We start from the raw sequence: 12,662 nt of genomic DNA, 5'->3' as shown, positions 1-12,662 counted from the left end.
CACAACCCCTTTCCCTTGGCTCCCCGGGCAGATGACACACACGGGGGCTCGTGTCAAGCCCAGCTCTGAGGCCTGCACACTTTCAGGGCCTCCCATCCCAAACCCACAGAGGTCACTAGCCAGTGGCCACAGGAAGGTGTCAGCCCTCCGTCAGTGGCCATCTCAGACCAATGTCAGCCCCCTTCCTCACCAATCAGATGGCTTCAGAGGCAGGGTGTCCCCTGGTCACAGTCAGCATTTGTTGGTCCGTCCGTGACACCTCAGAACAGAGACGAGCCCTCGGGGTTCATCAGCACCTGATGCTCCTGTCCCCACACCCGTGGGGTCCCTGAACCCCAACGCAGTAGACAGCCTCTCAGTCAGAGGGCTGCCCGCCTTGCTCGAGGCCAGCAGGGGAGACTGGCATTGGCCCAGAGGAGCTCATGCCCACAGCTGAGGCAAACTCGAGACCCTGGGCTAGGGCAGCACTTGCCCCCTGGAGAAGCTGTTCTGGCTGCTGGCTGGATGCCACTCTCACTGTGGGCTCCACACACCCCAGGCTGCCAGCAAGAGAGGGCTGGATACTGGGCTGCCTGGCCGTGGAAGCTGCAAGTCTGCCCAGACCTAGGAGCCAGCCCCTCCCAAGCTCCCTGAGGAGCCCTCCCTTCCATGGAACACGCATCGCTCAGGGCTTTGTGTCTGGGGACTCAAAGCCACCAGCTCAATGCCCCGTGCACCTGCCTCCTGGCCTTGTTCGCAGTCCCGGCCAGCCTACCTGGCCAGAGAACAAGCCAGTGGGAAACCTGGGAGAGACAAGAGGTCCCTAGGGTGGGGCAGGTTGGGGAAGGGACCTGCTGGCAATCTATTCCTTTCCCCATCCAGGGCTCTCTGGACTTGGTCTCCAAGAGGGGTGGGGCTGGGGAAAGGAAAGGGGTAGGAGGCTCCTTTTCAAGAGGCCAGTATTTCAGGCTGCTCCCAGGTACAACAGAGCCCCCCTCCGTGCACACTCCTATCTCCCACCCCACCTGCTTGCCCTCTTCCAGCTGCTGGGAGGCTGACCTGAAACAGAAGAACTGGAGTATAAAGTTTCAGCTTCTGCCAGGGCTGGCAGGGGTTTGGAGGCATGGCTAGTGGAACAAGCAGGACGAGGGGCTCACAGCTTTCCCTACCTGCATTCACGGCTTGGGGGGCCCTCTCCTCTCTCTGGGAGCTGTGTGAGGTAGCTTACATGGCTCCTATGCACAGAGCCCAGGGCACGTACAGGTACACATATCTGCACGTCACATCGAAAGTTTGCAAGGATGTGCACAGAGCCAATCACAGGACTTAGCTCTGTGCAGGGGCTTGAAGGTCAGGGGGTGGGGGATAAGGGGTTTGTTAGCTACACCTGTAACGGTTTTGCCTGTTTCAGGAGGATAGTGTCAAAAAAGACTTATGTAATCAAACATCTTTATTTTTTATTTTTTACATTTTTTAAATTGAATTATAGTCAATTGACAATGTTGTGTTAATTTCTGGTGTACAGCATATAAATATATTTCTTTTCATTTTTTTTCATTATTGGCCATTACAAGGTATTAAATGTAGTTCCCTGTGCTGGACAGTAGGACCTTATTAGGATTTTATGTATAGTAGTTACTATCTGAAAATCCCGAACTCCCAATTTATCCCTCCAGAGCCCCTTCTCCTCCTGGTAACCATAAGTTTGTATTCTATGTCTGTGAGTGTGTCTCTATTTTGTAAATAAGTTAGTTTGTATTGTTTTTCAGATTCCAAATTTAAGTGATACCATGTGATATGTGTCTTTCTCTGTCTGACTTACTTCACTTAATATGATAATCTCCATGTCCATCCATGTTGCTGCAAATGGCATTATTTTATTCTTTTTATGGCTGAGTAATAGTCCATTGTGTGTGTATATATATATATACACACACACACACACACACACACACACACACACACACACAACACAACTTCTTTTTCAAGTCATCTGTCAATGGACATTTAGGTTGCTTCCCTATCTTGACTATTGTAAATAGTGCTGATATGAACATTGGGGTGCATGTATCTTTTCAAATTAGAGTTCCTTCTTCCTTCCAGGTATATGCCCAGGAGTGGGATTGACGGATCAGAGGGTAAGTCTGTTTTCAGTTTCCTGAGGAAATCCTCACACTGCTCTCCATAGTGGCTGCACCAGACTACGTCCCCACCAGCAGTGTAGCAGAGATTCCTTTTCCCCACACCCTCTCCAGTATTTATTGTCAAACATTTTTAAAATGCAGTGTGCTGGCCCATAGCGGGTATGCCAGAGAAAGTAATGGTCAGAATGGACTTACATTTTTTGCAGGGTTTTCCACAGAAGGCATGCCCTGAAGGGCAAACTCCTATAGCCAAGGCAAGGCCATCCCTCTCTTCAGGAGGCCATTAGGCAGAGAATTGCTCTATGGGTACCCTAGTCAGAGACCATCCTGCCAGCCCTTTACTTCTGCTGGGTACCAGCTCCTAATCCAGCGTGGGGACAGGTAGTGCACCTCTCTAATACCAAGCCTGGGCAACCCATGGGAAGTCTCACAGAGGAGCTAAACAAGAGGCGGCAGAAGCACCCCCTCCCCTCCCCCCAGCTATGAAGGAGTCCCTCCCCTCCCCCACTTGTCCATGGGGAAGGTGAAGGCTTGTTGGGAGAAAGGCTGGGCTCATGCTTGAGCACTTAGGCAAGGCCAGGGCAGCTTGGCAGGGAAAGAGCATCAAAGGGACAGATGTTCCGGGGGCCTGGCACGAGGCACCGACCCTACAACAGCCACCCCCCTCCCCCCGCCTCCTGGTGCCCCCGCTGCCTTGGAGGCCAGCATAGAGCAGCTCGGGCTTCAGTTCCTTGCAGGAGGCCTCTGGAGATAAGGCAGACAGGCAGGTCTGGGAGCAGCCCAGCGGGCACAGTGCAGGCCCGGGTAGAGGGTCATTGGCCAGGGCCAAGGCCAGGGCTCCACCTTTCACCTTTGCTCACCTAGCCCAGGAGGCATTTCTCCAGGGGCCCCTGCCTTGTTTGTTTGCATCTCAGCTAAATTGCTCTCCAGGGTGAACCTTTGTTTCACAACATATTTTCAACCAGCCTTTTGCTGCAAACATGTCTGCATCAGCTCATGCACAGGCACAGCCAAGTCCCAGAGGCCCGGCCTCGCCCCGCCCTGGAGCAGCCTTCCCTTCTTCAGAGCTTTCCTGCGTGGCCCGGTTGGAGCAAAAGAAAGGGCAAAAAGCAGCCTCAGGGGAGGCACTCAAGGGCATGGGAGTAGAGGGATGGTCTGCAGAGGTGGCCCAGGCTTCCCCCTAGCCCTCGGGTGGCTCCGGGCCTCCAGGGCCCACTTGGAGGATTCAGGGAGGCTCCAGGTTCTCCCTGGGCTTCTTGGCCCTCCTGACTAGAAGCACTTGGGTCTGGGCACTGCTCCCTCCCCACTCTGCAGGGGGCCTTCCTCTGGCCCCCATTTTCTCTCTGCTCTGGCCAGAGAGGGAATCTTCCAACTGTTTCTTCACCACATGTCCTTGTCTCTGCTCTCAGCAGAGCCCAAGCTCCAGCAGCCATGTGTGTGGGACTGCACAGGGATGACAGGGGGCCCACACCATGCTCTCAGAAGTGTTTCAAGCCCCAGACTGTCAGCAGAGGAAGACTCTTCCCATTTGATGGGGCCCAATGAGGGCCATAAGTGGGCGGTGCAGGGGCAGAGCAGGCTCTAGGAGTCAAGTCTTTCTCCGTTCCCCATCCCCCATCCCTGTGCGTCTCTCTCTTTCTCTCTCTCTCTCACACACACACACATTCACTCACAGAGTCATGTTTATTTTATATCTAATGACTAACATACTCCCTCACCTTTATAGATGGAGAAGACTTGGCAGACTTGGGGGATTGGGTAAGGACCAGTTCACCACTAAAGCCAACGATGGTGTAATGACCTGGCCCCTGCTCCAGCCCCCACCCCTGAAAGATGTGTGTCTCTCCCTGGGTCCCAGGGAAAAGGAAGCTGACCTTACGAATGCCTCCTGCAGCCCAGCGTCTCTGCCCTGAGGCCAGGCCCCAAGCAGTGACACTTCTGCCCTCTCAGGCCAAGTCCCACTGCCCGACCCAGCAATCTGCCCTATATGAGGTGAACATAACAGGGCTGTAGACTCGGAGGAGAAGAGTCCAAAACCCCTCTGTGTGGCCTCCCATCCAGCCTCCAGAGCTGAGTCAGGGACCTGTCCCCTAGCTAGGCTGTAGGAGGCAGGCCGAGCCCTCAGCTGGGACTCAGGAGGACCCATACCAAACCAGCCCTGTCAGTCTTGCTGGATGACCCCAGGGCCATGATCCCCCTCTCTGTGACTCAATTTCCTCCTGGGAAAGTGGAAAAGTTTCTGGTCTTGTCTAAGAGGAGATTTCCTTTGATTGAGTCCTTGCAGTGCCTGACCTGGACAAGCTGCTGCAGAACCACTTCCCCAGGAGTGCTCGCTGGCGGGAGCCCAACAGGGAGGACCTGGCCAAACCCTGCCCCTAAGGAGGGTCCTTGCCTGGGCTGAGGATGGTGGGGAGGAAGGGGCAGAGGCAGGGAGAGAGCCAGGGTCTTTATCCAGAGGGACTGTTCCCCATGAGTCCTGGATGCAAGAAGCTCAGCCACCAGGGTTTGCTGCTATCACTTAACTTTTATTGAGAGCGTTATCTGTGCAGAGCCCTGTGCATAATATTGAAGAAAAATGGGGAAAATGCAGCCAAGCCCCTGCAACAGAGGATGGAACAGAACGGACACTGAGGGCCCAGAGGCCAAGTCTAGCTCCAACATAGTCACCGTGGAGCCCTGACAGGCAAGCAGGAAGCACCTACCACTGGTGTTATTGTGTGGACTGGATGCCACCCTCCTCGCCCTCCAGAGGGGCTGCATCTCAGCCCATCCAGACCTTTGGAATGCCACACTTCCCTCACACCTCCCAGCCACCAGGGCCTCCCTCAGGCAGAGTTGGAAAATGGCTCTGATGCTGCCAAAGGCTGCTGAGAGTTGGAAGGAGGATGGGCAGGGGCGGCTAAGGGAGCGAAGGGAAGAAGGGGAGGAGCGGAGGGCTCCAGCTGCACAGTAGGGCGGCCTGAAGCATCACTGGCGCATCCACAGCCACAGGTTGGCGATGCAGACAGACACCAGCATGGTGAAGAACAGGGCTTCCCTGTGGCGCCAGGTGGCATCCTGGTCCTCCAGCGCGCGCAGACGCTCAGTGATCACCTGCAGCTGCAAAGAGATGAGAGCTGGTTGGTGGGCAAGGCTCTTCTGGGGAAGCCCACGGCACATCAGTGGGGGAAAAGTATGACATTAGAATGGGGAGGGGCTTTGCTGTCCTTTGGCGGGTCACAGTGTCCCTAGGTGAGAAGCAAACAGAGCAGCAGTGGAGACCAGGGGCTTGGGGCAGGACTGGTGGGACCTGAGCGCTGGCATGCCTGTGTTCCCAGGCCCCATGACCTTGCCGCCACCATGGCGTTCTTCTGGTTGTCTGAAAGAAGCCAGCCCATCCCAGCTGTGCCAGCAGGACCCAGAGAAGGGCACTTCAGTCTTGGGGCGGGCTGCCATGGGGGTAGCAGCAGCACCAGAGTGATGACCCCAGTGTAGGGTGACACTCAGGGGCCAGAAAGGACCATGAGGAGAGGTGCTCCTCCATGCCCATGCCTGCTGGGGTCTCTTCCTGAGAAGACATGCACTTGGTATGAAAGAAGGTGACCCCTGGCTCCATCCAGTCTCTTCTCACTACTCTGCTCTCTCTACATAGACTTCTATCGTCTTCTGTTCCCCCCTCCTCTGCTTTTTCTCTTCCCCTACTCCCCTTATCTCAGGGAGAGAGGCAGCATTGATGGGACAGAGGAGCCAAGAGGACTGGGAGGAAGGGGAGGCGAGCCTGACCTCGCCTCCGCCACTAGAAGGAAAGAGGACTAGAAAGGCTGTGCATCCTCAAGGTGGATGGCCTCATCACTGTTGATGCCCATGCAAGCCAAGGCCCCACAATTGTGCCTCCACCCTCCAAGTGTATCCCTGGCACATCAGACACTCACCTGTCTTCTCATGACTTCCATCTCCAGCCCAGTGAGCTCTTCCAGGCCAATCTCAGCAATCATATCTGCCTCTGGGTTGCTGGGAAGTAAGAAAAGAGAGAGTCAGAGTTTCTGGTGGTCCCAGGTTGGGCCTGCCAGGGAGCACAGTGGGGCCCTGAAGGCAAGCAGGAAAGGTCGGGGGCTTCTCTGGACAGTGAATGGCAGCCTAGAGTCCTTCCTTTCCCTGGTAAGCAGGTCCCATAGCCTGAGAGCTGGGAGCTGGCCCAGCTGCAGAATGCTAGGAGGCCCCAAATGGGTAAGGGGCCAGAAGGCTCAGGGGCTGGGGCGAGGAGGCCACTAAGCCAGCTGCTGACTGCTCCTTCCTGGCCAGTCTAGTTATAGCCCTGGTCTCTGCCCGAAGAGCTCCAGCTTCTCTCCCACAGGGTCCCTGGGATTGTTCTTACCGCTCATGTTGAAACCTTATGTTTTGGAAGCTGCCAGGATACTCCTGGGCATGGGCATCGCCATGGCCGTATTCTCTCAGCATTCTGGTTGTCGGCAGCTGGGGCCCCTAAAGAAGGAAACGGTCCGTCAAAGTAGGCTCCTTGGGCACAGCTGAGTGGCTGGCCCACACTTTGTCTAGGACTAACAGTGCACCCCATCGGGAGTCACTTGGTGCCTGATACTCTGGAATCAGAAGCTGGTGGCCTCAGGGCACCAGAAGAGCCTGGGAAGCCCACCCATGAGCCGCCAGCCACCACCCCACCTGCACCATGCTCCTCAGTAGCTTCTGGCCAACCAGGGTCCCTGTCCTCTGCCAACACTGTCACATGCAGACATCAGCTGAGTCTGAGCCACCATTGAAGGAGAAAGGAAAACCTCCATTGCAGAACCAAGGAAATCAAGGCCTAGTCAGGTGACCACACTTCTGAAGGACACACAGTAAGAGTCAGAGCTCAGGATAGAACGCTTGCTACTGGAAAACCAGAGCCTCCTTTTCCAGGGGAGCCCAATCATCCCCACTGCCTTCATTTTTATCTATCTGCTAGCGGCTCCCTGGAGCAGGGGTCCTTGGCCCGGAGCTTAGGGATCAGGGGTGTGTTGGAGAGCCAGTATGGGCCAGGGGAGCAGAACATGCTAAAGCTGCCTAGGTTCACATCACAAGATGAGCTATTTCACAAGCTGCTCCTTTAACACGAGTTTACCACGTGCTGAGACCGTGCCCTCCTCCACGCCCTTAGCAACAACAAGTCATTACATCTCATTAAGACCCTTTGAAAGGCGGATTCCTGTCACCCCATTTTGAAAGATATGGTGGCTCAGAAACAGTTGCGGAGCAGACAGGGAGCAGCGGAGGAGGGCGCCCTCTTCCCAGCAGCACTCAGACAAGACTCAGCCCCAGAGTCCATGGGACCACTGGGGTGGTCTTGAGGACTGGGGTGGAAAACAGGGACATTAACTGAAGGTCTGGACATAGAACAGTCATCCTGCCCTCTCATCCCACCTGGCTCATAGCCAGGCACTGACCTCAAACCTAAGCCTGAACTAAATGAGTGGGAAAGCGGAGGTGGTAGCAATGCAGAGGAGAAGACTCTTAATTCCTATGTTTAAGGATGCCCAGCAGGACAGCTGAAGTAGAACCGGCCATCTGGCAGGCCTGAGACTCAGAGTTCTGGGCTGCTTCTTCCATTTACCCCATTCTTTAAAAAAAAATAGACAACCAAGGCTCACCTATCACCTGAGAAAGACCCGCAGCCTTGCTCTGTCCTTAAAACAACATTGAACTGCAAGGTGGAACAATTTCTGTCTAAAGGGTTTTCATAGGAACATTGCCACCATGCTCCATTTGTTGTAATAGGGAAATTTTTTGCCTCAAAAGTGCACACAGATACTAGTGTGTTTATTTTTCTTTCTTTCTTTCTTTCTGTTTTAGGGAACAGTAGTACTTCACAATCATACTATTTTCTTGTATTCTTCCCCCTCCTCCTTGTCTTCCTCTTTCTCTTCTCCTTCCCTTCCTCCTCCTCCTGCTACCCATGTCCCCCTCCCTTCCACCCCCTCCACCCCCTCCTCCTCTTCCTTCTTCCTCAAGATACCGCAAAAATAACATTAAAAGGACAGTGGGTGTCAAGAAGACTCCCAGACTATAAAAGAGGAATTTGGTGGAGAGTTTCTTCTACAACAATTTCCACACTATCCTCTTGATTTTCCTATGATTGGGGTCAGAAAGACAAAAAGCTTTTTGAGAGAGTTGAAGGCAAAATAAAGATGAGTGACTGGTGGCTGGTGGCTGGGGTTTGTTTGTTCGTTTATTTGAGATAACATATTTTGTTATTAACTCATCAATGTAAGAAGAATTAATTTAGCAACATCTGCAATTTGATGACAGCTTGTGATCACCCATCATAAGACAGGTCTAACTGTCCAAAGAAAATTGTCTTGTTGCTCTTTTGTTCTTCATTTTAGAAACTGTCTGCTTGGAATTATACACATCATAAAAGGTAAACTTTTTAAATACACTTGGAGATTAGGAAAATCAATGAAAGGCAACAACTCCCAACTTTTTTCTTGTAATTATTTCATAAAATGTTGTTTTTATTTTCATGTACTTTTTAAGCCACACTACTTTTTTACCCCCAAATCAGCAGAACAATATTATGAATTATTTTGTCCTTTCGTGTTGTGGTTCTCTCAGAGGCAATAACAGCTCTGTTACCTTTTTTACTCAAAAATAAACAATGGATAAATAGAATTGATAAATTAAATTTCTTAATTCTAAATGTCTAAATTTAATTTCTAAATTCAATATAATGATTTTATTTTTTAAAAGTGTACTCCTGTGGTCTTAAGAGCTAGATTTAATAAATAAAGAGAGATTAATTAAGTGCCCCCAGCACCTGCCACCTCAGTCTCAGGGCATGGGTGGCTAGCTGGAGCCCGACTTGCTGGAGCAATTTGACTTGGCTTCAGCCTTTGAACACATGAAGCTAATTCAATATTTCTGGCTTATTTTCATCCCCAGGAGGTTTCTGACCTGGGAGTTCTTTTTGTCTATATTCATTGGGACTAGAGTCATTTCAGCATTTATTGTAACCCATTCCCTAGAATAGTTAGGTCTCCTTCCTTTCCAACTGGGTTGAGTTTCCCAGCAACTTTTGCAACAGTATAGCCAATGTTTCTAAAGTGTGCCTTCATCCACGAATGTAGCTAACAGACTCGGCCATGGAACTATCAGACTCAAGTGACTCCCTAGAACAGCCAGTTCTCCCTCCTCCCCAAAATGGCTGCCTCCTCCAGTATCTTATGCAACAATGTGGCCACCAGTTTCTCTAGAACATTCCTTCACACAGTGAACGTAGGTGAAAGGATTCAGTGCAGAACAATAGGACTCGGGTGGTTTCCTATAATATCAGGTCTCCCTCTTTCTCCAACCAGGTTGCTTTTCCCCAGTAAGCTTTGCAACAGTATAACAACCATGTTTCTAAAACATTCCCTCACCCAAAATGAATGTAGCTTAAAAGATTGGCTACATAATGACAGAACTCAAGGACTCACATGATTTCCTAGAACAGTTAAGTCTCCCTCCTCTCCAAAATGGCTGCCTTTTCCCAGTATCCTTTGCAACAGTAGAGCCACCATTTTTTCCAAGAACATTCCATCACTTATATTGAGTATAGCTTAAAGGATCAGCTACAAAATGGTCAGATGCAACTGACTGGATTTCCTAATAGCCAGGGTGCATAGGAACCTCACTTGCCTTACTTTTGTCCCAGTCCTGAGATATAGATATAGATATAGATATAGATTATGTATATCTATTTCTAAATTTATATATACTTATACATATTTATGCTTATATTTTATATAGTTCTATGTAGAAATATATGTTCATATATACCAATAGATATAAAATTTAGACATGCAGAGAAAATATAGGTAATAGCTATACATAGATAGACATAAACATAGGTACATTTTTTTTTAATAAAGAAAAGTGTCATTTTATGCACACTAGAGTTTTGCAGAGTAAAGTGTATATGTACTCCCCAAGCAATATGTGCTTCAGGCATTTTGGACTCCGAGGTTAAACTCCCAACCCAACAAAGGATGGCACTAACCTCTTGCCAAACTTTGCTACCCTTATTGCCTGCCTACTACACAGGAGCTTCTTCCTTCCCCCAAGTGAACATCTGGCCCTGTTTGGTCTGCCGTGTTCAGACTAGAGCCCCTACAGCCGGTACTCCCAAGCCAAACCCAGCCACCAGGTGCCAAAGGCCCCATACAGTACCACTATCTTGGACCAGCTAGCCATCATATTCCAAACTGGCTGGCCTGCAGCAGAGCCAACAGCCTTTGGATCCAACTTCTGTTGCCGCTGGAAAGCACCCAAGTAGCGGGATCCATGTTCCATCATTTCTAGGGAGAAGAACAGAGTCCCCAGGAACACCCACAGAGGCTGTACCAAGACTTCATGGGTACAGGTCACACCAGAAAAAGGATGGGGTCCCCCAACTTCTTAGGAATCACTCAGCATCCATTCACTGATGTCTACTGGCCAATCTCAGGTCTCAAGTTGTTCATCTATTCAAAATTTATCAAGTGTTTTTTGAGGACCAAGCTCAGGGCTAGGTTACTGAAGAGAGAACAATGACCAAGAGACAAGATTGTAGCAATCAAGGAACTGACAGTGTGTATAGGGAGAAGGGTGGGGGGCAGAAAATAATCCATCAGTGTAGATTCAGACTGAGAGATGCATACTCCCAAGACAATCAAAACAGGGCAACAAGACAGGATGGAGAGGCTTTTCCTAGAAAAGTCAGAAGGAAAAAAAAAGCATTGAGACAGAGACCTGAAAGAGAAAAAGAGCCCCGCCATGGAAAATCTAAAGCAAGAGTATTCCAGGCAGAGGGAACACATGTGAGGAAGACCTAGTATTGGGATGTTATAAGTACAGGTATAAATGCAGTGTGGTGTGGGTCACCATGCCACAGCATGAAATATATTGAGGAGCTGACCTTGACTAGATCTTACAGACCATGATAAGGTGTTTGGATTTTACTCTAAAGGGTAGGAGAAGACATTGGAGGGTTAGGAGAGATAATTGATTGGATTGATTTTATAAACTGAGCTCTCTAAATGTTTTGCAATAGACACAGTGGGGGCTTGGATTGTAGGGGAGGGGAAACAGGCTGCAAATTCTCACTTCATCGGTCCCTTTCCCTCCAGCTCCTCTGTCACTCAAGCCACAAATATATGTGCATGCACACCAAGACAGACACGCATACATACCCACATATACACGCAAACACATACATTCATGTGAGTGTCTGCCCAACCACACCCTCACATTTTCCAACACACATGAACAGGTGCAGACACCCAAGGGAAGGGACATTTCAGGAGATCCTCACCTGCCTTCACCAGGTGCTCTTGGCTAGGCCCTTGGCTTCCAGGATCCAGCTCCTCGGCCACAGACATTTCTATGTCCTCCTTGATGCTGGGGGGAGCTCCTGACATCACAACCAGTTCTTCACTTGTAAGCTGTGGCCAAGAATGCACAGGGAGCAGGGCCCAGAGGAGGCACTTGGAAAATCAGCACTTTGAGAGGTAGAAACTCAAGGAAGATATATCTGAACGTGGAGGTGGAGCCACACTCCCTGGCTGGGCTCAGGCCTTGGACGAGCACCTTCTGTTCCTGTTGTATCTTGTTGGCTGGGTTCGAGGCCTTCTCCCCTGCTACTCTGTAAGCAACTTAAGAGAAGAGATAAGGCGCAGAAGCTTTGCCTGTAAGAACTGCCCTTGCTCTCAGGTCACCTGACTTGGCCCCACTGGGGACCTGGTAGGTCCACTCTGCATCATTTCTGGCTAGAAGCAGGGACTGGCACAGGACCCCAGAATCACTCAGGGGCTGAAGCAAGGTTAGACCCAGGCCTGTCAAGGCTTCCGCAAAGCCAGCTCTGGCCACAGTGCCCCTCAGAAGGCATCCTCTGCAGAGCACACCCTGCCTCCTCCAATCCAGAGTTCCCTAACAGGGGAGAGGGCCTTTTGATGCCCTCTGTCAGCCTGGACAGGAACCATGAGAATCAAAGGAAGGAAGGGCAGGAGAGGAGGGTCCTGTCTACAACCACTGGAGCCCCCAGCACCCACAGGCCCTACACTCCCTGCTCTAGGTCCAAATTCTCCCTCACATTCCCTACTGATTAGACCAATGTGAGGATCAGGTTTATGTGTCTCCTTGGTTAGCCGAAGGTCCCCAGTTATTCCATCTAACACTAGTCTGGGTATTCCTATCAAGGTGTTTTGTAGCTGTTGTTAACATGTACAATCAATGTACTTTAAGTCAAAGAAATTACTAATCCTCAATGATGTGGGTGGGCCTCAACCAATCAGTTGAAGGTTTAAAGAGCAAAGACTGAGGTTTCCCAGAGAAACTCTGCTCAAGTCTACAGCATCAACTCCCCCTAGGATGCCAACCTGCTGGCCTTCCCTGCAAATTTTGGCCTCACTAACCTCACAATGGCTTGAGCCAATTTTTAAAAATACATGTCTATCTACACAGACATATAGCATATGCACATACAGACCCACACATACATACTATCAGTTCCATTTCTCTGGAGAAGCCTAACTGATACAATCACTGAAGGTG

At 50.6% G+C, this 12,662-nt stretch overlaps 1 protein-coding gene across 1 annotated transcript; it reads right to left on the bottom strand.

Moving 5' to 3' along the window:
* Positions 1 to 4,635: 4,635 nt before the first annotated feature.
* Positions 4,636 to 12,119, bottom strand: FATE1 (fetal and adult testis expressed 1). Its single transcript, XM_010956384.3, has 5 exons — positions 11,425 to 12,119; positions 10,302 to 10,429; positions 6,478 to 6,584; positions 6,035 to 6,113; positions 4,636 to 5,222 (listed from the first exon to the last, which is right to left on the bottom strand). Exons 1-5 carry the CDS (start codon positions 11,528 to 11,530, stop codon positions 5,091 to 5,093), a joined length of 552 nt encoding a protein of 183 aa, XP_010954686.1. The 5' UTR covers positions 11,531 to 12,119; the 3' UTR covers positions 4,636 to 5,090.
* Between the last annotated feature and the right edge of the window lie 543 nt (positions 12,120 to 12,662).

The sequence above is a fragment of the Camelus bactrianus genome, chromosome X (genome assembly GCF_048773025.1).
Source record: "Camelus bactrianus isolate YW-2024 breed Bactrian camel chromosome X, ASM4877302v1, whole genome shotgun sequence".
In the NCBI taxonomy this organism is placed as follows: Eukaryota; Metazoa; Chordata; class Mammalia; order Artiodactyla; family Camelidae; genus Camelus; species Camelus bactrianus.
The sequence above is the reverse complement of the archived record's forward strand: the minus strand, read 5'-3'. Positions and strand labels throughout refer to the sequence as shown.

What these genes read in the sequence shown, in the direction of transcription:
- FATE1 (XM_010956384.3), bottom strand. Translation starts at nt 11,530, where the DNA reads ATGTCAGGAGCTCCCCCCAGCATCAAGGAGGACATAGAAATGTCTGTG. An exon ending in AGAGCACCTGGTGAAGGCAG is followed by an intron (nt 10,430 to 11,424) that starts GTGAGGATCTCC and finishes TCTTCTCCCTAG; the next exon opens with AAATGATGGAACATGGATCC. An exon ending in CTAGCTGGTCCAAGATAGTG is followed by an intron (nt 6,585 to 10,301) that starts GTACTGTATGGG and finishes TTCCTTCTTTAG; the next exon opens with GGGCCCCAGCTGCCGACAAC.